The 26,205-nt window shown below is 35.1% G+C and overlaps 4 protein-coding genes across 4 annotated transcripts in view; 2 read left to right on the top strand and 2 right to left on the bottom strand.

Annotated features, from left to right (window-relative positions):
- The window catches only part of LOC132563399 (sodium- and chloride-dependent taurine transporter-like), a 38,362-nt gene extending 33,247 nt beyond the window's left edge, over nucleotides 1–5,115 (top strand). The window contains exons 12-14 of the mRNA XM_060228165.1: nucleotides 334–434; nucleotides 1,046–1,225; nucleotides 1,469–5,115. Of these exons, the coding sequence (XP_060084148.1) occupies nucleotides 334–434; nucleotides 1,046–1,225; nucleotides 1,469–1,660 (473 nt within the window). The 3' untranslated portion in view covers nucleotides 1,661–5,115. The remainder of the gene's footprint in view (nucleotides 1–333; nucleotides 435–1,045; nucleotides 1,226–1,468) is intronic.
- Nucleotides 5,116–8,974: 3,859 nt separating this feature from the next.
- LOC132563524 (zinc finger protein 93-like) lies at nucleotides 8,975–11,392 on the bottom strand. The gene is made up of 2 exons (XM_060228271.1): nucleotides 10,569–11,392; nucleotides 8,975–10,523 (listed from the first exon to the last, which is right to left on the bottom strand). Exons 1-2 carry the CDS (start codon nucleotides 11,390–11,392, stop codon nucleotides 8,975–8,977), a joined length of 2,373 nt encoding a protein of 790 aa, XP_060084254.1.
- A 3,836-nt stretch (nucleotides 11,393–15,228) lies between these two features.
- Nucleotides 15,229–18,917, bottom strand: LOC132563321 (zinc finger protein 300-like). The gene is made up of 2 exons (XM_060228083.1): nucleotides 18,776–18,917; nucleotides 15,229–17,958 (listed from the first exon to the last, which is right to left on the bottom strand). Exons 1-2 carry the CDS (start codon nucleotides 18,903–18,905, stop codon nucleotides 15,689–15,691), a joined length of 2,400 nt encoding a protein of 799 aa, XP_060084066.1. The 5' UTR covers nucleotides 18,906–18,917; the 3' UTR covers nucleotides 15,229–15,688.
- Nucleotides 18,918–19,812: 895 nt separating this feature from the next.
- LOC132563511 (uncharacterized) lies at nucleotides 19,813–22,513 on the top strand. Its single transcript, XM_060228263.1, has 2 exons — nucleotides 19,813–20,212; nucleotides 22,413–22,513. The coding sequence occupies exons 1-2, from the start codon at nucleotides 19,813–19,815 to the stop codon at nucleotides 22,511–22,513; spliced, it is 501 nt and encodes a 166-aa protein (XP_060084246.1).
- Nucleotides 22,514–26,205: the final 3,692 nt, after the last annotated feature.

The raw sequence follows: 26,205 nt of genomic DNA, 5'->3' as shown, positions 1-26,205 counted from the left end.
ATATATATATATTATCACTACAAAGGATATTTCGCGTTTTTACAAATGTTTTTAAACGATGATCAGTGCTTTTTTATAATTCACGTGCATGTAGATTTCTCTCGTTATTGGTCGATATTGGGGACCAGATATTGCATGATAAATAACTAAAATGTTATTATTTCATTTAGACCAAATCTCTTCGCACGGGGTAAGTATATAACACTATTTAAGTAGACCTTGATAGAAGCAGAAATATAGGAAATATTCGTACTTGTGTGTAGATATAATATGATACCATTGTCGGAGGACGTGTTTGCTTTTATAAGCATCTTTTTTTATTGTATTTAACAGGCATTGATCGATTCTATGACAACATAAAGATGATGTTTGGGTTCGGATTACCATCATGGACCAAAGTTGTCTGGATGTTCATCACACCTGCATTTACAATGGTAAGTTTAGTGGAATAACAAAAGAATACCAAAGTGAAATAAAACAGTGATTCAAACTAACTATTGTCGAAGAGTATTTAACCGAGAAAAACTCAGTAAAAGAACAACAAAAAACAGAAGTTCAAAGTCAAAAATAGATAACCAAAGGACATAGATAGGTATAAACAGTATTTACAATATGTCATGAAGACTGGAATTAGCATTAGCAGAAAAAATTGTCCATATTATTTCCGTCCGTGAGAACTTGATATCTATAACGGAGTCTTATTATCCAAAAACATCTAATTTTTCTAGGTGAAAGTTCAATTTATATATGATCACTTTGAATGAAAGAATTTTGGCGTGTTTAATCAAGCAAAGAAAATATAGTCGGGGAAAAAAGAAAAGTCACGTTTGTCATACATTAAAGTTGTTTGGTGGTGATGTTGGTTTCAAATTTTGATTATTATTAGCAGAAAAGTTTGAAAATTTTGAAACAAATATCTTTCTTTCTGGGACCACTAAGACTTAGTAACTATGTTTTAAATGTGTTAGTCTTCCATATTCAGTTCGATGATTATATCTCTACTCAGTTCGTAATGTGAAACAATTTTTTTTTCTGGTTATGACAGAGCATCTTCATCATGGGAGCCGTCAGTTACTCTGAATTAGACTATAAGAGGAAGCACATAACATACAACTATCCATCATGGGCAATCGGCATCGGTTGGATGCTTGCTATGATATCTGTCGTCTGGATTCCAATCATTATGGTTAAGCGTCTTTATGATGCTGATGGCACGATACAACAGGTAGGATACGTGTAATATGGAACAAAATCCGTTTCCATTAACCAGTAGGTTTTTTCCTGCACTCTTATTCCAAATGTATTTGTTAAATATCAAACTCCATAGTAACAGCCTGTAAATATTACGACTTTAATTGCGATAAAATAGCATACACTGAAACACAAATTTCAACTAAGAGCCCAAAGACATATATGGCAATACATATATATTATACAACATAATGCAAGAGTTTGCTTTTGTTTCCAGAGATTCATTGCGTGCACAACACCACAGCTGAAGGAAAATCAGATACGTGACGGGGAAGACCTAAGTAAAATAAAATGTATTACCAATCACCTGAATATCAAAGAAACCTCCTCGCCAAGGGACAATCTCCTGCCTACATATGCCTCTAGTAGTGGAAGTGTAAATTTTGATAAAACAGGAAACAAGCTATAGAAGCAACACACTGGCCCCACGCTGTCAACACGGGGTCGTTATTCTTTATATGTAGATAACAAATCTCGACTTAGTTCTCGATTCAACGTTAAATCAATTTTGAAATATTTCAGCACTGGTTACGAGCCACAGGCTGATAACCAGTGTAGCTGTAATTGGTATACTTAATATAAACTTAAAAACGACTAATTGAATTTATCATCCACATACACCGTGGATGTAGCCATGACTATGGTAGAGTGGACATTCCAGCCCAATACGTTAAACGCAGCTGCTAGAGAACATCCTGGAGCTGTTACAAAAGACGGTGTTAATGAGAACAATTCACCAATTTTCCCCTTTTCCAGAAATGGTTAAAAAAATATGGACATTCGAATATCGTTATTTGTTGTAGTTTATAATTTTGAAATCGTTCGTTTGGCAATATCTGTATAAAATAAGACTATAACATCACATTTAAATATTTCATTTAAATAAACGTATTTGCGCTCCTTTGTTTCTTTACTATCAGTGGTTTTGGATGAAATGTCCTCTACACACCGTCTGCGTCAATTGTCATTTGTGATTTAAAACCTTACCAGAAGGCGAGTACCTGATGAGGGGCATACCAAGCGCCGGTAAGGGAGTTAAATGTGTTCAGTGGAGTGACACGATTGCCATTTCATGTAATATAATAGCAACATGAATATGTGTAGTATAGCACAAGAACATTCACAGAATGTTGTGTAGTCACAAAGCTAAAGCTTATAATGTCACTACGAAAGCACAACATAGTGAACCTGTGATTGATATAGAATTATTGTTTTATTCCAGGTGTATGAGAACAAATACTTAATCGTTTTAGTTGTGTTTTTATTTAGTGTAGCAAACATGTCATGTTATTGGAGGTTTTTGTCCTCATATTCCTTTACCAAATATTCGTATTGTGTTTAAATGAAAATGCTTCGATGAAATATGCGATCATTAAAAGAAAAATGTCTTTCATGATAACCATGAAACAGTATTTGTAGAAAATGACAATCAAAACTGTATCAGTTTTTATAATGTGTATGGATAAATTTGAACAAAACTTTCTAAAATCTTAGGTTTCTTACTATTTCATTTCGTTCGTGGCGGCGGTTAAAGACTTAAAAGGGTACGACAATTGACAACGAAGGATATGATATTACAACAAATGCATTATTATAAAAATCCAAAGAATGTTTTAAGGCTATGAAAACTAACGTTTAATGGAACAGGGTATTGACCTGCATGTATTATTCAATATTAAAGTAAACCACAACTGTATTTCAGAATTAATCGATCTTTTGTTTAATTGGTGTAATATATTTACAAGATCTGATGTTGTTTATCAACAATTTCAGTCCTTTAGGTATGTTGACCTTCAATGTTGTATGTAGACTAATATTTTCTCAGTGTTGAGAACATCTTTAGTGCATATCAGTACAATTGTTGTTGTTTATCTTCAATGTATCATATACACAATATGCAAAACATCTTTCATACGGAATTTTTATATAGCAATTAATGTTGACATCCTGATCTCTAATCATGTCTAACACAGTCACATTTTAACTTTGTCAACACAGCATACACGACAGGTCACATACCGAAAAATCAACGCGTAAAATTTTTATTATTACATTCTTAACATAAATATAAAATGTACGATAGTGAAAATGTAAATAATATCAAAAATGCATAAATTAAAATCAAACACAAAGTAGGATCATACAGCTACAATTATGCTACACTTATGTGTTGATTATTGTTAGAATATAGAAACAATACAAATAGTATTCAAAACATAAACAATTGATTGAGGATGTTTACAAATATTGAAAATTGAAACGTACACAGAGAAGACTATAAACTGTAAACAATGTGAGCAAACATGAAATATTATCCAATGTTAAAATATTTCAACATCATCAAATTCCATTTCCTTTCATGGTCAGATATACATTTGTGGTAAACGTAATTAAACAACAAAATCCATCAAAATAAACCAAATTACATTCGGATAAACCGAGTTCTTGAAATGTATTTAGATAAAATAAATTCTCAAAGTACTTTACGGTAAACCAAATTCACAGAAAGCATGAAGGTTAACCAGATTTGATGCAAATTTTCAGTTGCCCTAAAACGTCTCCCATGTGAAGCGTTCTAGCTTGCACATTGAGAACACTATTTAAACTGTTCCAGTTCTTGGCTGTTGATTTATGTTCGTATTTCATTGATGTAGCCAGTGTACTGATACATTTCCTTTCATTGGTTTGTATTTAAATGTATTCTACTGATGTAAAAAGCAAGGTATATATGATGCAGCGTTCTTATTTTATATTCTGACGGGAACAACGTTAAACATGTATATTATTGTATATTATAATGGAACTTAGGTTGCGTTAAGACTTTTTAAAAACTTTTTTATATAGACATTGTTTAAGTATGGTACCAAGTTGTCTCGTTTTATATTGAATTTGCTTAATTTTATTAGAAAACCATAACGGTAATTTTTATGATTTAAACAGATTTTATTGTCACCTGGCAGATGGATTAGATCATGTAGTTATCTCGTTCAAGGTATTCATTCACAAATATACTTGCGTAGGTAAATCAGTACCTGTCCATTTGCGTAGGCGTTGTAAGTCAGTTAAGACTCACATGAGGGTTGTGTAATTAATCATTAATCAGATAAAGTTCAACCTAACAATGCAATTATGTATCTTGGTCACCGAATCTGTTGCGTGATAATCACTTTATCCATTCAAAATATAATGTCTCCCACTTCAAACGATCTCCTCTCAAAGCATGCTCTTTGTTAAACCCGAACCAATAATCAAAACAATGTTTTTGAATTTCTTGCCATTTAGTAAAGCAGAACAGAGAAAGCGATTCCACTCTTTATTTTGAATTGTTTCCTGAAACAATAATCATTTTCATCCGTTTTTCTTTTCATAAATAATCTATCGTTTGATTCACAATGAAGTTATTTTCACAAGTAGTTTTTTTTTCAAGCTTACTGTGTTGATATGAAATTAGTTGAAAATTAGAAAGGTTGCCTTATTATTTTTTAAGTTAAATTAAAAACTTGTCTTTTTTTTATTTGTTTTTTTTTTTATTTTGTTGTTCGTGAAAATCGTGTTTTACGTTTTGTTTAACATGATATAGAACGCATTCAAAGCACTTTGGCTTCTCAAAGTTATGACAGTTTTGTAGATTTATAAGTTCCTTACAAAAGATTGTGTTATATCAGATTTACACCTAACATTTGTGTTTATAACAAAGAAAAGATAGTTAAAGTTAATTGTATTTCAAATTTCCTACGGAAAATAAAGGAGATTTTAACAAGGAAACACGAGTTTATTGTCAACAGTGTTATTTACCTGTGAAATTGTCAATGTTTATTTTGTTTTAAACCTTTCAAGAAATAAAACATGATGATCAGTAAATAAGGTTGTACTAGTTGTCAATAGCTCAACACGATGCAGTTTGCAAAAAAAAAAAATAAAAGGGACTAGTTTCAGCATAATCTACTCCTATGTTATGAAAACATTATACAATCCTTCCTACACCAGGCACCAACATGAACACTTGTTTACCACTGAAGTATATTCTGTGGAATAAAAAGTCGGGTGTTGAGTATATTCAAAGTTATGGTGGAAACAGTATTCTAAATAAGCTCATCTTTATCTGTGAGTAAAAAGTAAACATCTACACGTCAGTGGCTTCCTCAAAACAACAAAATATGCCAACAAAATGCGTACTCAAACTCGCTGAAACGAAGGCAAATACAAATAGATATACATTGAAACTCTGGAAAAAAGGTCAAAGAGCAAGCGTCTTTGGCTTCATCGACGACAACAGTCATGTAAATAAAGGTCAGTCCAAATAATGCCGCGTCCTCAAATGAGAACAATTTTAACCACAACAAAATCACCAAGCACACTAACGGGCATTGAAAAATCTTCATACCGCACAAGGCCGTTTTGTTTTCATAACTTTTCATTGAAGGAGTGAAAACGTACAAGGTTTACGTCAATAATCAACACTTAAAATGTTACTCTTAGAACGAGTTCCGAAATGCCAAAGAAAAATGCAAGTTACGAAACAGAGTTGTCAGTTCCTTGTAGCATTGGGCAATCTGCAAAACGTGAAAAAAATTCACCTGTAGTGTGACAAAAGTTAACATTGAGCAAGAGTGATACATATAGTTCAGAGAAACGTGTTAAACTTACTTTTTCCTAAACATTTGGTGACGTCTTGGGTATGAAGTTTTGTTAAGAAACGACATGACGCGTCTGTGCTGTAGACATTACCATGGTATAATTATACTGTATTCCTAATTACTTAGTTTTTTAGGTTCGGCAGGGCATCACTTGGTATGATAACCCCTCTATAAATTATGACTATGTCCACGTATGGCTATATGCTTGTAGTACTGGTGCTAAATCGTACATAGGTGAGAAAGAATTCCGGGTATTCTAAAAAGAACTTTTTTTTTTAAATAAAAATAATAGTATTCATTTGGTAGTTCAATCTGAACTCGACCGACTTAAAAATGATTCTTATTGAAAAAATACTGACACTAGAACATATCGACACATGTTCATGTCGAAATATTGACAACAGCCACGATTTTCAAGTGTCTTTAATATCATCCATCAGGATAGACACGTTTTACAAACAGTTAGAGCGAGACGTGAACTTCGCTTCGTTCCTTGAGTGTTGTCTAGAAGTCTTTCTTATTGTTTGTCCTCGTGACCAGCCCCCGGTCCTTTCTTAGACAAGGAAAGGATGCACCTTGTGTATAAGACGAGAAGACTTGTTTGATCCTTTGATATACATCAAACGAATTCCAAGGGTGCATAACGCTTTATTGTACTGCCTGTGAAGTTGGGTGATGTTAATCTTCAAATGAGCGCGTCAGTCTTTGGTCAGTTTTTCTTCTACAGAAACACTCTTTAGATCAGTTAAAATTACTTCTTCGCTTGTGCTAAATTGTTGCGGTGAAAAGTTCCGGGGGTGCAGGGGGAAATTTATCATAACTCCCAAGTATCGAGGATGGATAACGAGTATATTGTAAACGGACAGATCCCAAGTGCTGTAATAGAGGGAGTACAATACGTTTTCTTCAACCCCAAGGGTATAGAGAGGGAACGCGGTTGAAACCCCAGAGTACTGAGGATGGATGACGGGTGTACTGTAACGGTCAGATCTCACGTGCATTCCATATGTTCACATCCATAACGATAGTGCGAGAGGGAAAGTGACCGCAACCCCGGGAGCATCGAGGATGGAAGACGAATGTATTGTAACGGACAGATATCAAGGGCATTTATTATGTTCTCGTCCATTCCGATGGTGCAGAAGTGCCCGCAACCCCGGGAACATCGAGGATGGAGGAAGAGTGTACTGAAACAGGACAGATCCCAAGTGTTATATTATGGGCTTTTTACATTTTCTCTTCAATGTCCTCACAATTTAAAACAAACTAATGTAAGGATTTCATTGATCAACTCATTTGATCGCGTGCTTGTGAAATTCAACCTGTTTGAGTTATTCCGTTTACCGTCCAAATTCTGCAAAAAAGCATATACACTGTTCATTGTAATTCAGTTAATTAATTTCCAAATACACCTCGCATTTACCGATAAAACGTGCATCAAAGTACTAACGAAGTATATGGTTATATACTCTCTTACAAAACAAAAGAACAAAGACGAAAATAGATTGAAACACGTAAATAATGTATTGTTACCGGGGATAATGTTATTTAAAAGCATTCAGATTCCTGTGGTTTATTGGTAAACAACCACTCCGACAACTCTCTCGGTGAATACCTTCTGGATTTTTTTTTTTTTTTTTTTTGTCAAATTCAACAAATCTGGAAACATATTTTCATTATACAAACAGTCGAAATCTCACTTGAACCATGGTGTTTATCACTTAATTAAATGCAATCCGACGCTGACGCCGATACTTATTTTTTCAGTAATATGAACATTTCTCGCACGATTCTCGCTGATTATAAACTTATAATTACCGAACAAATGCCACCAGCTAAAGGGTAGACAACTCTTCCCAATAATCTGTAAGCTAAATTTTACTCGAAGAGATTGCAATCTGTATTACCACAGTGGTTAGAAGATATTTCTCTTTTTATCAAACTATATATGCATTTTGCGCGATAGGAATTGATGTTGGTAGATGGATGGTTTGTATCAGAACAAGTTAATCAGCTTTCCTCATTGCTGAGCATCGAAAGTAAAGAAGACCAACTAAAGTCATTATTTAATATTGTAAGATTTACTATAAAACATAATTGAAAATCAACAATCATCAATTTGTATGTATACATACATACCGTTACATCTGTTTCCGAATCCGGTGTGATGTGGTTGACTCTATAACTTAAGGTAACTAATTAATTCTTGGTCAGTGTTGTGGTGCAATGCCTCATTTCAATGCTATCCCTTAGTTCATGGACAATGTTGGTATGGCGTGACCCCTTAATTCAGTGTGACCCTTTAGTTCATGGACTGTGCTGATGTGGCGTGACCCCTTTATTCAGTGTGACCCCTTAGTTCATGGAATGTGTTGATGTGGCGTGACCCCTTAATTCAGTGTGACCCCTTAGTTCATGGACTGTGTTGATGTGGCTTGACCCCTTTATTCAGTGTGACCCCTTAGTTCATGGATTGTGTTGATGTAGCTTGACCCCTTTATTCCGTGTGACCCCTTAGTTCATGGACTGTGTTGATGTGGCTTGACCCCTTTTCGACTCCACAATTCAATGCGACCCCTTAGTTCAATTAACTTGGTTGATTGGGTGAAACTCTGCAACTAAACGTGATCCTTTAGCTCTTGGGCTGTGTTGATGTGGTATGACACACAAATCTAATGTGACCCCTTTGTCCTTGGTCAATACTAATGTGTTGTGACTTCCTCAATACAACTTGATCTCTTAACTCGAGATATAATTCTTGGGCTGTGTTGATATCAGTTTTACAAATTTTATTAAAAGTCATAATATTAATAAATGTATGTTGTCTGTCAATTGTCGGTGGTTTTGATAAATACTTGTATGCCTTTTGTCTTATATGACTCACTGGCTACATGTAGCTCAGCAAAATCTATTACATTTGAAGTTGAATTCTGTAAGGATTTTATTACTTATCATATTAAGGTAGGTTTAATGGAGGATAATCAGTGTGATGCCTTAAGATGACATGTCTTATGACTGGAGTGAGTGGATGATGACATAGCTCATTACTCAGACATATCTGATCAGAGTATTGGAATGTGATCCATTTACTCCTGGTCAGTGGTAATGTGATTTTCTCCACTATAGCCTTGGCATTGGGAAACACTGAGATATTGTGATGCTAGATTTGTGTAGTAGGCATAGAGGGATGATATGGACAAGTTTTCAGGAGGTTCCATATCATGTAAATGTTTATTCAAAACACTGTCTACCTGCGGCAGATTAAGACTGGGAGGTTCCATCTGAGTCATTGTGTAGCGGGCATCTGACACCATACTAATAGCATGCTGAGAGCAAGTCATGGGAAAGTGGTACCTACTAGTGTCCACGTGACTGGAGAGTGGAGGGTTTAGGTAGTGTGGATGGTGAAAACCATTGTTAGGTGTTGCCTCTACTCCCAAACTAGTACCATGGGGATATAGTTGTGAGGGGAGAGGCAAAGTGCGACTATAGTCATTGGTGATAAATGATTGGGGATCAGAGAGATATCTTGGCTCATCTGTCCCCTGTAGTAAGTTTGGAGATGGGGACTCATGTGTTGGAGATGTGGTGAATGTCTCGAGATTATCCGAGTCACCTTGAGGTTGCACAGTTGTACCACCATCTTCCTGATATTTTGGGCAAGGAATGCTTGATTGATTAGTTTCAGTGTCTACATGTTCAATAGTCTTACGTTTTTCTGGTTCATGTGATTTTTTCTTGCTCTGCTCAAAATTTTCAATTAAATCTGCACCAATGCCATTCTCCTTGGTGATTCTCTGACTTTCTTCTTCAGGGTCTTTTCGACCCTTCTCAACAATATCTTCCCTCCAAGATTTGGCATCTTTATTGATTTTATGTACCATTATCAAATGACGACGAATGATTCCTGAATCACCAAAGAATCGGCCACACACTTTACAGGAGAATGGCTTTTCCCCTTTATGTGATCGCTCGTGTCTCTGCAGAGACTGTTTCTGTATAAAAGCACGTCCACAATCTTTACACTCAAAGGCCTTCTTCTCGTCATGAATCTTTGCATGCATTTGTAATCCAGATCTTTGCTGAAATGCTTTATTGCAAATTTTACACTCAAAGTTTTTTTTACCTGAATGAATCAATTTGTGATCTCTGAGAGCCGAGTCATATGTAAAAGATTTTCCACAAATTTTACAAGTAAAAGGACGACTTCCTGAATGGACATTCTGGTGCATATTCAGAGAGTGTTTCGTGGTAAAACATTTGCCACACACTGGACACAAATATGTACGATTTTCTCCAAAGTGTATAGACTTCATGTGACATTTTAGAACATGATTAGAAGAGAATATCTTTTCACACATATGACAAGGAAAGTCAGGTTTAACATAGCCAACTCTGTGAGATTTCAAATGGCCTTCAAGAGTTTGCAGAAACTTGTATGTCTTACCACAGACATCACAGCAGTATTGTGAGTCCCTGTGTACCAAACGACAGTGTCGCTTAGCATATCTCTTACTTGGGAAGAGTTTTTGGCAGACATTACATTTGGTTGGCTCCACTCGATGCATACGTGAAAAGTGTTGTCTTACAGCAGTATGATTTTTGTGGGTAAAGTTACATTCTACACATTGATATCTCAATTCTTCTTGTGATCCAAGATTGTCTACCAAATTTCCGTGCCTATCAGCTTCACATTTATCCATTTTGATTCGTTTATAACACTTTTTAATTGAAACTGACGTTTTGTCAGGTTGTTCCACTATTTCTCTCTGTTTTGAAGACACAGATGAAATTTTATCACAGTTTTTCTCTCCAGATAAAGATTTATTGCTAGTTGTACAGCAATTATTTATTTTTAATGTTGAAAGTGCGAATTTGTCATTGAAACTATTAACCCGGCAACTTTCAATGAACGTAAGATTTTTCTTCACTAGTGGTAAATGTTTATCTTCTTCCAATACAACTATGTCTTTCATCTTTTGAACGTCATTTTGGGCATTATTGTGATGATTAGTGGTGATGCCTTCCCCCTCTGTGACAAGTGATGTGTAAATGTCAGATATGGTGTTTTTCAGCGAGTTAAATTTGTGATTTTCATCGCCACAATCATCATCACGGTCCATATCCTTAACATTCACATCGGGTCCCTTGTCCGTCTTTGCATCTGATTCCAACTGTGACTCAACTTTGGTATTCAACTCAATCCGTGAAGTGGGCGAATCCGTAATTCTGGAGTTTTTGGCATTACATCGTTCCGTGGTATTGTCAGCTCGTATCGTTCCCGACGCCTCATACATAGCAAGTGTTTTGGTCAATGCTTCATGAATTTGGCCTATCGGTAACCACTGACCCTCCAAACGATAAAAACCGGATCCTTTTATCACACTGACACCAAAATCCTCACCGATACGACACAACATGCCGGTAAAATCAAAATGTTCGGGAAATCTCAATACAAAATCTTTAGCAACATCTGCTCGAACTTTAGAGAAAATAAGTGTCATAACGGTACTACAGGGTACTCTTCCTGAATTCAAAGACCCCAAACTATACACTACACTATATAATGGTGACTACATATCTATATAACGAAAACAATCTGTTTTGTGTGTACCTCACGACCATTTTGTTTGTTTTCTTCCTCTTTTCCTGAGATTTCCATTAAAAGGGAGGTTACTCTAGTCCATATTAATTAAGGAAGAATGAACCGCAATTTTAAAATAATTTTGTCATCAACAAAAAAACTCAAAGAATGTCAAATAAATACCAAAGCCTCATAATTCTTTAAGTTAGTCAGTAAAACTCAAGTTATAGAGTCAAAATGAATTTTCCAATTTGTAACCTTGACCTATATTACATTTTAACTTGAAAAGCAATCTCAAATTAGCAAATGGTAATTTGTACCAATTTTCCATTTAAAGTTCGTGGCTTTGACATTTGACCTTATAACCTCCAAAGCAATACAAAGCAAGCACTTCCATTAAAAAAGGTTTGATTGGTCCACTTGAATTTTCATTATAGTCCACATGTATGCTGACGAACTGAATGGAATGGTGTACATACATCAGAATTACAATATTCCATCCAACCTTCGATCAAGGAGATAAGTCCAAATCCATGCAAGTGAGAGTACATGTATGCATTTCTACCCTTTGCATAGTTCAGTGTGGAAGTAATAGTAATACTCTGCCCCGAAACTGTATAATAGGATGAAGTTCAGTCATGACCTACTGAGCATGTCTCCATCAGGGCTTATCCTATAGGCATGTATAACGTATTTGTATATCGGCTTGTGCAATCCATTCAAATGGAGTGAGGATCTCTATGTTTCTACTCCAGGGTGGATGTTCCAAATAGAGCAAATCTTTTCACCATTCAAAAAGCTAAGTATAAGCCAAAAAATTGAACTAAAATTCTAACTTAATCTGTGACAGAGAAAATATAGGTTTTTGTGACATATCTTCAATGTCAAAATATGGGTCACATTTGTCAAAACAGTGCTAATTTCCTTAAAGCTTAACTATCCATATTACTTTGATTACTACTGGACTTGTAGCATTTAACTAATGGGCTAACTGGAACTTCCATCTCTAACAAAGATATTAATATATAACAACCAAAAGATATCAAGGCAAAAAGCTAACAATACGGTCTTCACTATGTGCTTTTGGCTTCAAAATTGCTGAAATGGTATTGTTTTATGTAAAACGAAAAAAAAAAAAAAATCACAGAAATGAGTTTTCTTCATTGATTTTATTTCTCAGTTCTACTTTTTATATAAAATGCATGTTACGCTATGTAGTCTATTTCAAACCAAACCTTGGATTATCAAAAGCGTATACACATATGTATGTACAAAATACATAAAGATGTACAGCTACATTTTCATAATGTATATAAGTATTAACAAACATTTATAAACATTTTGTCAACTTGCTGACAACAACATTCACACCAATTATAATTAATGGTTCAGTATCATACTTGTAAGTACATTGAGTAACATTGTAATACTTAACAGTATAGGACAGTTAATTATACAAGACCCATAAATGGAGGCTTCATATAAAAGAATTTGGGAAAAAGTCTGTATAAGTTAATTTACAGATGTTAAACCTGCATGAATACATGATTAAAAGGACCTAGAAATGTGTAACCTGTATCCATTCAAAAATCTCCTTACAGCATCCATACTGATGCAGTCATCACTTTACCTAATACCAAAAGCACCCCTTTATGTAGCAAAGAATGTATTGATGTTATCTTTCTCTGGGGTGAGGTATAGATACTACAAGGTTATTCAAGTCTAAAGACACCCTTATTTATAATTATTTATACTATATCTTAATATCTCATTAATGGATTTTTAACCTTCAAATCAACTATTGTATTTCTTTCATACTTTCATCATCAATAAACAGTAACTGTCAAATCACAGATAGGTTTCTTTTGGTCTATTGCATTTCATATACATCATTCCTTACATTGTTGATTTACGGGGACACAACAGTGATTGAGAATCAAGAAAGGATCTTAAAATACATGTACCAGTATATATTGTCACCAGTGATAAAGAAACAAATGTGATGCTTGGTGACATTGGTAAGAACTAGGAGGCTACTGCAACATGTACAACTATACAACAATAAACAGACAATAACTGAAAACATCAAAATCTATGCCTACAATTATTATAGATGTATAAAAAGAAATGTATATCTATTACAGTTGTATAATGAGAAAGGTTTGTTCTGATGTTTCAATAAAAACCAGAATATTTTTAATATTAAAGGACAAAAATCATCTGAATCCTATTTCAATCATTTGTAAAGTTTTTTACTTCATACAATATCTTATAGGTCTATGTAAATTAATATTATATGTCAATAAATGTGATATGGAAATGTTAAAAACAAAATTTCATCTTGGATTATCATTTTAGATACAAAATATGTGTGTTGTTTTGCTGAAGAGCCTTATGATCTGGCTTCTAAAAACTTAGTAGAGGCAGTTATTATGGGTACAATTATACACTCGAGTATATCAAGGTAAATTTGCTTGAGAAGTTATATCGTGGGGTTTTCTCAAAAGATATCAAAATCCTTTTTTTTAATCAATTTTCATATGCATTCCCACAAAAGACACTCTATTCCACAGAGTTGTTTCTCAAGACAAAATGAAACTGCATTATGGCTATTACAGCAGCAAATGAAAGAACTACAAACATCAAACTTCCTTAAAATAAAAAACCAGCACTGTCCCAACTGGTAAGCAACTGTGATGCTACATACATAGAGATCTTTAATCACCCGTGTCAATACTGCATCGGTGTCAGACACACCACAACTTGGACATTTGTGATTTTACAGAGTTAAATCAGGGGTGGCTACAGAAATCCAGCATAAATCTGACCCCAATTGGGAGATGTACTAAATTGGAGATAACGACTTTAAGCTGGTGATTTTCTGAAGCTACCCCGCAGAATGCAGGATAATTGATACCTATGTTAAATATGAGATTTTGTACTACAAGTCATAGAAATGTTTTATCATTGTGTACCTTGGCGAGCAAAACTGGAAACTTTCAGAAAAGTTTCATAAAAAAATCAATATTAAATGACAACAAATTTAAGATAATTCTTATCACAAAAAAAATCAGAAAAGTTCCATTTTGACAGGTTTTGAGGTCAAAATATGAAGGACAAAAATCAAAGGGAGGTAGACATTTTGTTGCACCACTTTCAATTCATAACATAATCTCATAGTCCAACTTATGAAATTTCAATCAATTTCTGACGGGTGCAGTCAATGACAAATAATCCAGTGTATATTACACTGGTAATTAACACATGCAAAAATATAACATGGCTGAATTTGCTGGATAAAAGGCCAATTATGTGATGAATATATGTAGATGAAGAAATTGTTATAATATGCATAATCAAGCCATTGCGAGGTCAGAATTCAACATGTGACCTTAAAAATTATTGAAATATTATAGTTTTACATGTAGGTTACAAGTTTTCTCTTATCTGTAAATCAAGAGTGCTAAACACAAACAAATAGAACAACAAATAACAAAATAATAAATCAGATGTACACAATATGTTAATTGCATAGAATTAACAATTAATTCACAAATACCAAAGTAGTCAAAATATCTTTTCTCAAAAACAGAGCTAGATAAGACTTTAATTTCAATACTGGTACATGCGGAAAAGGTGGCATGAGTTTTTACCACAGAACTAGGACGACTTAGTTGAATTCAATAATGAAATTAATTTAAATCAGGCATACAAAAGGTACCAGATTTGTTAAAATATTGAATCTAATTCCTGTAATGTATTTTTCGTGTAATAAGCCCAAAGGGATCGAAACATTACTTATGACACAAAGTTGGGAGTGAACTTATTACAAGATAAAAAAAATAACATTGGTTAGCAAATTAACTAGCAGCAATATATAAATGTTTCATCATAATACAAAGCATATTGGGCTTATTGTCGGATAAATACAGTAATGACAATTGATGTGCACTGTACATATTGAAATGAAGATGACCGAAGTAAAAATCTACAGACCTCTATCATGGTGTGATGTAGAGTGGTCTGTATATTGTTACTTTGGTGGCTTACATTCTCGACATATACAAGTGTTTGTGTTTACACCTATGTATATTAATTCCCATCAAAGGAAAATTAGTGTACACATTTGTAAAGTAGCCCATATCGCACTACAGAGGCTAATGAAAATTGTCCACATAATGTTAGCTATATACTCAAGCAGAGATTAAATTTTAGGTTACGTCTTGATACTGGCAAGAAGTTCTGTGTCCACATTTATATCCTCGCGCCACACACTAGAATCTTTTTGAAGCTTGTGTACAAGGATGACATGACGACGTATGGTGGATATAGAATTAAAGGCCTGACCACAAAGCTTACACGAGTATGGTTTCTCTCCACGGTGTATGATTTCATGGCGTCGAAGTGATTGCCGCTGAGTAAAACCACGCCCACAGTGTCCACAAAGGAACTTCTTCTCCATGTGGATAGCTTGGTGGATAGTCATGCAAGATTTCTGCTTGAAAGCTTTTCCACAGATTTTGCATACAAAGTTCTTTGCTGAGGAGTGGATGAGTTTGTGTGTAGCTAGAGATTTCTCATATCCAAACACCTTACCACACTGATCACACTGGTGGTCGTAGATTCTCATATGGATAATTTTGGTGTGTTCTTGTAATGCTGCTTTGGAGGAAAATGTTTTATGGCAGATATAACAGAAGTGCTTCACCTCTCTCACCTCCCGTTCAAACTCAGACTCAGGTTCATGTTTACGTCGAGTGTGTGTTCGGAGAAGACTGGGGTTAGCAAACGACTTATCACAGGATGAGCAAGGGTATACAGGTTTTACATAGTTTGGTTCATGCGATTTTACATGAAGTTTTAAACTTGTATTGACTTTATAACGCTTTCCACAGATATCACAACAATACTTTGGGGGATTATGAATCAATATACGATGTCGTTTCATATCAAAAAGACTGGGATATAACTTCCCACAGATATTGCAGTTAGTTGCAACATTCAGGTGAGCCCTTCGATTATGAGCGTACAAGCTTTTTCTATCCTTTGCTATGAAATCACAGTCAGGACACTTTATATTACTATCGGGGCCTGTGTTCTTTCTCGGACGACCACGCTTTCTCTTGCCCTCAACAGGTGTTTCTTTAGATAAAGCCTTTTTACCTTTTTTCTTTTTGGTATATCGTTTTGGTGGCCTTTCGACCCTCCTCTTCTTGTATTTCCTTTTTTTCACCTTCACAGAGGCTATACTATCTTTTGACCCCTCAGAATCGAAATTCTCAACACCTTCAGAGTGTTCTGTGTCAGAATCTAAATGGTAGTCTGGATCAGCATAGTGAGACTGATCAACTTCATCATTTGCCTCTTCATCTTCATCATCTCTGTCATTCTTATTTTGTGCATCACTTGTTTCCTGAGATTCAATGATTGGTTCCTTAGCTGATTCTGATGTTCTTTCATGCCTTTCATCGTGATGAGCTTCCAAAGATTTCTTTGCTACTCCTTCTTCTTGTTCCTCTTCTACTTTCACTTCTGTCTGTGCCACCTCTTTTTCAGTAACTACAAGATCTGCAGAAGATGTTCTGTGATGGTCAGAGTCTTCCTGAACCCCACTTATCTGGCTCAATATATTTGTCTCTAATTGTTTTCCTGAAAATCCATGACTTGCCTGAGTTGCCTCCCCTTGTTGAGTGAGACTTCCTGCTGCAATGTTAGCTGTTGATTCCAATCTATTGATTGTCCCTTCTATACTTCCACCTGTTGGTGTAGAACTAGCAGCAAGTGGAGGCAGCTCTAAGCTATTTGTCACATTCAATGGATTTTTATCATTCATATTAGTGGATTGCAGTCCTATATTTGAATTATATGGTCTATCTGCTATATTACCTGGTGTGTAAGATCTTTCTCTGTTGTCAAAGTGTCTATCCATCATGTTGTTTTGTGTGTATGGTCCCATTCTTGGGTCATAATGCCTTTCTGCACTGTACCCATGTGTGTAAGGACCACTTCTGGAATCATAAAACTTATCTCCATTATTTGTTGGCATGTATGACGCTGCCCTTGGATCATGTACTCTGTCCGTCATATTACCAGGGTAAAAATACCAACCCCGATTGTCAAAAGTCCTATTTCCTGTTGTGCTTGGTGTATAATGGCTGCCTCTACTGTCAAAGAAACGATCACCATTATTGCCTGCTGGGTAAGGCCCAACTCTGGAGTCATAGTAACGGTTAGCTTGGTTCCCTGATGTGTAAGAATTATCCCCCATGTCGGTTTGGTCACGCATTCCGCCGTGACCATCCCGCACAATTGGATCATTGGTGTCAGGAGTCATGCGTTTGTTGTGAGCTATCTTTAGGTCCTTAGCCGGTGGATAAGCACTGGATACCATGGCAACAGCACCATATATAGCCATAGTATTTTCGAGCATACTATGGACAAAAGTCATTTGTGACCAGTCACCAACTATCTCAAAGTTGTTGTTTCCTGAAACAAACAGAACATCATGTTACAAATTATAAAACAACTGTAATGTGAGTGGGAAAAAACAGCCATGTATAGGTCAAACTTGGGACCCTCCAAACTTCAAACCGATAATCTACCAATTGAGCTACTTGGTCATTGACAATCGACCCAGTCCAGTTCTTTTTCCATATTCCTCCCTCCTTTTTCTAAGTAATTATATCCACAAACACAAGTATTTACAACCCAGGTTCTGATATCCTATTGTCAAGCATTCGTTTACATAAAGCAGGGTTGGTCACATGCAACAAATTTAATCTGAACAGAAAATCCAATGCCACACTAGGGTTCAAATCTGGGACCTTCATATCTACATAGAAGTTCTACTAATAGAGCCACATCCCTAGTCAATTTTGTCCAGTTCTGCTACACCACTAGATATATGATCATTTTTGATAAGTTGGTTTTCACAATTGTTTTGGCTATCATAGCATGTACATGTGTGCGACAACGATATAACTTTGTGGTTTGGTATTGCAAGACATGGCACAGTATTGAATCCTGCTGAAATAATTTGTTTCAGAGAGGAATTTCTAGACTTAAGCTTATCAGTTATATTAACTATCAGTTCTTCTCCATGGAGATGACACAATGAGTATTGAACGTCCATCAATTCTTTATATGAATGTGACAGTGAAAGAAGGCTCTTTAATTGCATGTTATATTGTACAATCCGTTCAGTAGGAAAGTTTTAACTGTTAAATACACCAACCCGCTACTGTGACGCTAGCTGTATATTACAAAGCATGCACGATATCAAGATACAGGCCCCCACACGTACCCTGGTTCATAATTCGTGTGCCTGTCTCTTCACAGACAGATTCTAGCATTTCTATGAAGTTGAAGTGCTGTGGAAACTTGGCAACAAAGTCACTGGATATAGCTCCAGTCACTCTGGAGAAGATGACCATGTTGGTTTTGACGTGACGGTTCTTTCCATAAAACGGGAAACCTCCTGCCTCAACAGTCGAAAAGTAATTACAAGCAAGGGAGATAACTCATGCTTCTAACGAAGACTTTAAAGAGGCAAGCACCGTGTTTTCTACTAGAGCGTTAGTAGATATTAGAAATGTGTTAAAAACACCAAATAATCATCCTGAGTGAAAACAAAACACTTGCAAGGAGATTTAAGTTATCGCCCTTCAGTTTCTGTTGAAAAGCAGTTTTGAATCAAAAACGTAAAGGTACATATACTGCATAAAAAGATGCAAAGTGGGTTTAATTATCTTATCATTTTACTTATGCTTTAATTGGGACTAAATTTGGATGAAAGGCGTGTCTTTGTACAAAGTGATATGAGAGGCTTGAATAGAGGAAATAAATGTTAAAAAAGAAAAAATCTTCTCATTTTTTTGTGTAAGAATAGCAGGATTTTGTCCAAAAATTGTCTGAAGCATCCTTGGATGATGAAACTTGGTTTTGCATGATTGGTAGGCTTAGGCAGAGGGACGAGGTCAAATTTTGAAAATAAAGGTAAAGCTTTTCAAAGATATTCTTATGTAAGGATGCATGACCTAAAATTGGTTTAAAGTCTTCTTGCTGTTGACTTCATGTTTGTCATTGTAAAGCTAATTGATGTATATTTTCGCAAACCCATCATCAGCAGTTAGACTACGCAAATCATTCCCTGTTGGCCCGTTTGTTGACATTTCCTTATTTAACAATTACTGTTGTAGCTTCTCAATGGTTTGTATTGTATTTGCTGGATCTGATCTCTAATATGATGATTGGATTAAATAATTTTGACTCTCACTCTCAACTATTCAGACTGACATTATATTGACGCCCATCAAACATCCAGCTGTCCAGGTTGGTATCATGTTAACTCCCACTAAACCCCCAGATATCCAGACTGACATTATATTGACACCCATTAAACATCCAGCTGTCCAGGTTGGTATCATGTTAACTCCCACTAAACCTCCAGATATCCAGACTGACATTATATCGACACCCATTAAACATCCAGCTGTCCAGGTTGGTATCATGTTAACTCCCACTAAACCTCCAGATATCCAGACTGACATTATATTACCACCCGTTAAACATCCAGCTGTCCAGGTTGGTATCATGTTAACTCCCACTAAACCTCCAGATATCCAGACTGACATTATATTACTGCCCATTAAACATCCAGCTGTCCAGGTTGGTATCATGTTAACTCCCACTAAACCTCCAGATATCCAGACTGACATTATATCGATATCCAGCTGTCCAGGTTGGTATCATGACCCCACTAAACCATTAAACATTCAGATGTCCAGGTTGGTATCATGTTAACTCCCACTAAACCTCCAGATATCCAGACTGACATTATATTGACATCCATTAAACATCCAGCTGTCCAGGTTGGTATCATGTTAACTGCCACTAAACCTCCAGATATCCAGACTGACATTATATTGATGCCCATTAAACATCCAGCTGTCCAGGTTGGTATCATGTTAACTCCAACTAACCCTCCAGATGCAAGCATTGAAACAGTGATTAGTTTTTAATCAAAAGGAAGAAAATTGTGGCAATACTATTTGTAGATAACAAGTACGATATTTCCGTTGACTTGACCAAGGATGGATGAATTTCTAAGTTTGCAGTATTTCAATATGCTCAGTATGTAAAATTCCTGTCAAGAATGTTTGATAAAATGAATGATTTTGACCCATTTTCAAGGTCACAGGAATAAATGTTTAATAATCTTTAAATGATTTCTTCTCAATATCCAAAAAGTTCTGATAACCTGTAGTATGCTGAAATGAATTACCAATTATGTTCATGTTATTTATATTTTCACTTTTTAAAGGTCACAAGGGTCAAATTTGTTAAAATCTTTGATGACTTCTTGTCAATAACAAAAAGGTCAAGGCTGTTGAAATTGGTTTTTCAATAAGCAATAGGTTCGGAATAATGGCATTTGCGTAGTAGCATGTATAAAGAATATGATTTTAAGTTTGCAGAAAATGTTTTTATGACCAAACAGTATCTTCTGTATGCTGTAGAGTAGTTGAGCAGTTTGTCTTAGGCTTATTTGTCCTCTTTCATATATAGGTCTATATATTCAGATGACTGTTAAGGCCCATGGGCCTCCTGTTTATAAAACATTGGCCGGGTAGTTATTACTTAAATTAAACAGCATTTCATACTAGATAGTAAAGAGTTGTAAAGAATTTCTTCCATTTTGCCCATCTTTTGTAAAACAATATACTTTTTTTATTTCTTTTGAAAACCCCTGAGCCAATTTTAGTGAAATTTGGTAGATATTTTTATGCCCAATGGAAAGAAGTACTATGTCTACGACCTAGGGGACTTTGGCAGTGTCGAATTGAATCAAATTTTCAAAAATCTCCACAACACTCGGATATGGAAGAATCAAATACTTTTCATAGATGGAAGGGTTTTTGAGATGCTTTAACCCAAATTATGAATTTCATGATCCTTGCATTTTCCCTTGGGGAGTGGTATTAAGTCAGAAGCTTATAAAGAATTTTTTTTCTCTCTTATTCAAAATCTATGAGAATCCATAATATAGGATGACCGTTAACTATGTAAACAAGATGTTTTATGCGATATATATAACACACCACAAACAATGTTTATGGAATTTAGGTGACTGTTAAGACCATTGGGCCTTTTCTTTTGTCAAGACACTATCATGCAGTGTTGAAATTTTGGTTGAAGAATTAGAGGATTTAATATATGAGTTAGGCTGCTACCAAATAATTCTACCTTTTTTGAAATTCTTTTATGGTGTCCCGATCTGGAAAAATAAGTTTTCAATTTTTTCCATTTTTAGATCATCTGACTGTGGGTAAGGTTTTGTAGTCAGATGACCTTATGGCCCATGGGTCTCCTGTTTATGTTGAAAATTTGAATTTACAATTATGTAAGAATACCTTTGTTTATGTATGGTCATGAGTATAATTTGATCTTCCTGTTCACACTCTGAACCTGTTTTGTATTATTGAAACTTCAACCAAAGTGTTATTTTCTTTGTGTCATGATTAAAAATGGACCATTTACAAAACAGTTTTTTTTCTTCATTTGTATGTTTGATGACTGATATTTTATGATCATTATAGCAGATATATCTGAGGTATTTTTGTCCATTTGGCAATACCTGAGTTTAATACGTAAATTATTGGAAGACTTATCCATAATTGTGGGCTTCAACCACTGTTGCATTCCAGAAAATGACGGTCAGGAATATCTGAGATGATTTGTCAGGTTATCAATATCTGAGGCGATTCATCCATGACGTCTAGGTTGACTTGTCCATAATTCTGGGCTTAAAATACTATCAAATTCAGGAAGTTGCCAACTGATATATCTGAAGTGAATCGTCCGGTTGACTATCGGGTGATTCATCTGTGACGTTTGGGATGACTTGTACCTAATTTTGAGCATTATACATTGCCTAACAGCAAGCAGTCGTGATGCGTGGCGGAAAAACCCCGATCTCAGTTGCATGGAACTTGACCAATCATCTATTACAACCAGCAACATGTCATCAAATAGTACATGATTTTATCCATGAATTCTATTTTTGAAATAGGTTTCACTCGTATTTTAGGAGTTTCCTTAGGTAGTTTTCATACCGGTGTAAACGGAATGAAGCATCAACCAAATTGAAAAATGTGAACAGCGAATTACTTTCATTTCATTGCATTTAATACTGATAAAACGAATACCTTTCAGGCATTTCAACAAATAAAATAATTATTTTTTTTTAAATAATGAATAATAATAAAAAATACATATAACAAACGAAAAATAAAAAGTAAAAAATACAGACATTTGTAAGTTAGATAGATGTAAATTGAGAACTTTTTCAAGCTCTTGTATCTAACGGACATTTTTGTGCAAATAATCTATTTAATATACATCTAGATTTCAAACATTTTTTTCAAGATACCCTAAGCTTTCAGAGTTATATTGCTTGAGGAAAGCAAAAACAAAAATGTGTTTCACCTTTTTATAATTTCATGTAACGAGAGAAAAGGGGTCTTTTCTAAATAAATGATCACAATATTGTGAACCATAAATGTGTATACTGGTAAATGTGAGAAGTGCCTCTGAAAAACTGCTTTGTTACAATGTCGTTGAGCTTTTCTAAGCCCTGCTGGCTGTACATATCGGACAATAGCACCATGTTTTCTGAGGAGTTCACCTAAGTGATACCTAGCATATGAATGTATGGGGTGACATCTTTGGCTGGATAACAACTTAAGTACAAGTCACACCACAACTTTGCTTTGTATTCTATGTCATCAGCATCTGGGGTGTCAGATTTAATACACATGTTCAGCTCTCTTAACCCATCCCACAACTTCTGAATCTGAACGGCTTTATTTCGGTCATCAAAAAACTCAGCTGCATCAAAATGTTTAAGCAGCAAAAGTTTCTCTGGACCAGTAAGCTCACGATACTCTTACTTTATACTATCAACATTTACACCAAGTTCAAAATGTATTCCCAACATTTGCAACACATTTTCGAGCTTCAAGACCGTCTTTATCTTATCTTTATCTTGCACTGTAGAGGTAAAAGTTGCATTTTCTGTTATGTTTTCAATGCATCTAAGATCAGCGACAAGAAGGTTAAATAATTTGCCAGTAATGCTTAAAAACATGTGAAGGTGATCAATCACAACATGGTGGGGTGAAATTGTTGGGAATAAAGGTTTGTATGACACAGAGAAACAATTATTGGCATTTTTTCTCATTTTTCCGTTGGACATATTTCCCCCTTGTACCTCATTGTACTTGTATTCAAGTCTAGCCCCTTGTGTAGTATCATCCATAGACCAAGTTTTTGACAGGTCTAATTTCTCAGTTTTGCTACATTTGCAGTAAAGGCAATAGTATTGGCAAGCAATTGAAGGCATTCCACAAACTACCAATAGAAATTTGTAATGACCCCCAAACATTATTTCAACTTTGAAATTTCTTTGATTGACTGTCAGTGTAGTTCCCTGTAACTGACCTACTTCTTTTCGGAGGTCATCTAGACCAATTTCAAGGTCTTGATATTTCTCTTTTGTTCTAATAATAGCTAATGGGTAGTTACCCTGCACAGAAGCACTCTTGTTCTCATTGATAATGGTAAAAGTCACATTTACAACATGAACTCTCTTTCCCACATTAGTGCCATCCCCAGAAATATTAATTCTGATTTATCCATCTGGTGGGAAGTTTTTGTTCATATCTTTTATATTACACAACACATTTACCAAGTGTTTTTTCAGAGGTTGTTGAACAAAGACCATTTGGAGTAATTTCAATTGAACTTAGAATTTAATTCAGCCACAATCTTACTGATAGCATAACTTCTTGGAAGTGCTTTAAATAACATACTCAATCCATGGTATGCTTCATTACTAATATTGAAAGTATCCATGATGTATATGAGGGTATTTATGTCATCAACATTTTGATTCAACTCTGAATTTTCTTTAGACTCGTAATCAAAAAGTTTCAAAACCTCTTCTTTGTTATTTCTCATAACAGTAACTGAAATAGGAGTAACCCCATTTTATGTCAGAAAACTCAATGCTGTTCTACACTTATCTGTGTCTAGTTTCCTAAGTTTTGATTGATACCCAGGCATGTGTTTTTTTTTCATTTTTTGAGTTTCTGTTGCTAAACTAAACTTACATAACTTTTTTCTTAAGTCATTGTTTTCTTTTTCCTTTCCTTATAACTGCTTCTGACTGACTGCTTTTATTGTCTCAACCATTAACTGGTTCTCTTCCTTGTGAACCATGACATCCCAGCTATATTTAGAAAACCTGAGTCCCTCCTTAAACTTCTTGATCTGATTCCCACCCTTTACTTTAGATATCAAAGCCTTTGTCTTTAATCTGAAAAGCTCCGCTCTTAAATATTTAAGACTAAGGTCATCTGGCAAAAGTTTGTGTACAATGCTCTTGCACTGCTAAAGCAATTTGTTCTTTGGGTTATTTAAAGTAAGGGGTCATTAAGGAGATGTGGCACATGTGATATATACGTCTCTGGTTTAGGCAAATCTTTTACTATCAACAATGAAGTTCTGAACATGCTTACAAATAACTAATAATTCTAGTAGATTCCTACTGAATATTTCAAATAGCTTCTGTATTTTTTCATTACTATTATCCCAAAGTCCACAAGAATCGACTACAGGAATCGCATTTCTGTCAAAATTAAAGTTTTGTTCATAGGATAATAAATTAATTTGATCTTAACGAGAAACTCAGAGAAGCAATCTTACGGACGACACTCATTGCTTAAAGGTAGGTTATTCTAAACATGATCAGTGTCTATTGGAAGGCGAAAGGTAACACATTCATGATTAGTTTACCCTATCAGTGTTATCTTATAATAAACAGTTGCAAGTGATATCCTATCAAATTGTTTCAACGCATTTGTCTTAACAAAGTCATGTTTAAACTTCCAGTGTAAATATATCTTGCCCATGTTATGAGCCAAATGTATTGGGCTGGCATCGCATATTATTTTCTTGAACGTGTGTTATGTCAGAGACGTATATACGTCTCTGCCTAATCACAGGTTGATATATATTTTCATCTGTCTAATTGACCTCTCGTAACCTTTTCCTCTTGATTCTGACTCCCTTTTCTAATTTTCTGTTTCTTCTTCTGTTTTAAAACCTTTTAAAATAAATTATGCATGTACTTATGCAGAAAAGGGGTTTATAAAAACAGCTAGGCTAGTTCACTTGAATTTCTTCGCTACTGCTTTACCAAGAGATATAGGCAGTTTCTAATCCCTCGTCCTCAATTGGCAATGTCGCCAAATTACAGTTGAGCCATTACATTTGTTGCGACAAACAATCGCTGTGATTCGCTAATTCAAGTTCCGGTTGATGATAATTCTTTAGTTATATCACAAAAAAGACGGAATAACTTAAGTGGCTAAAGGGAGATAATTCTGTGTTCAGATGTCCATTTATCGATATTTAGTGTGGGACAAGATTATGAAGTATGAATCAGAGTCAAAATGTGCATAAAATATCATACAAATTCTCTGAATTTAGGCCGCGTTCCACTCAATATCGGTTAACCCTATACAGAGGTGTATATAACGTTATATGCGTCTCTGTATTATCAAAAGTACAATTAGCGATATATCTAATTCAGATTCGTTGCATTACAAATAGTTATATAAGTAGCGAAAAATAATACCGATAGCTGGTGTCGAACTTTAAAAGATCGTC

This window comes from Ylistrum balloti, unplaced genomic scaffold (genome assembly GCF_031769215.1).
Source record: "Ylistrum balloti isolate Yb309-2 unplaced genomic scaffold, AGI_CSIRO_Ybal_v1 Utg369674, whole genome shotgun sequence".
NCBI lineage: Eukaryota > Metazoa > Mollusca > Bivalvia > Pectinida > Pectinidae > Ylistrum > Ylistrum balloti.
The sequence above is the reverse complement of the archived record's forward strand: the minus strand, read 5'-3'. Positions and strand labels throughout refer to the sequence as shown.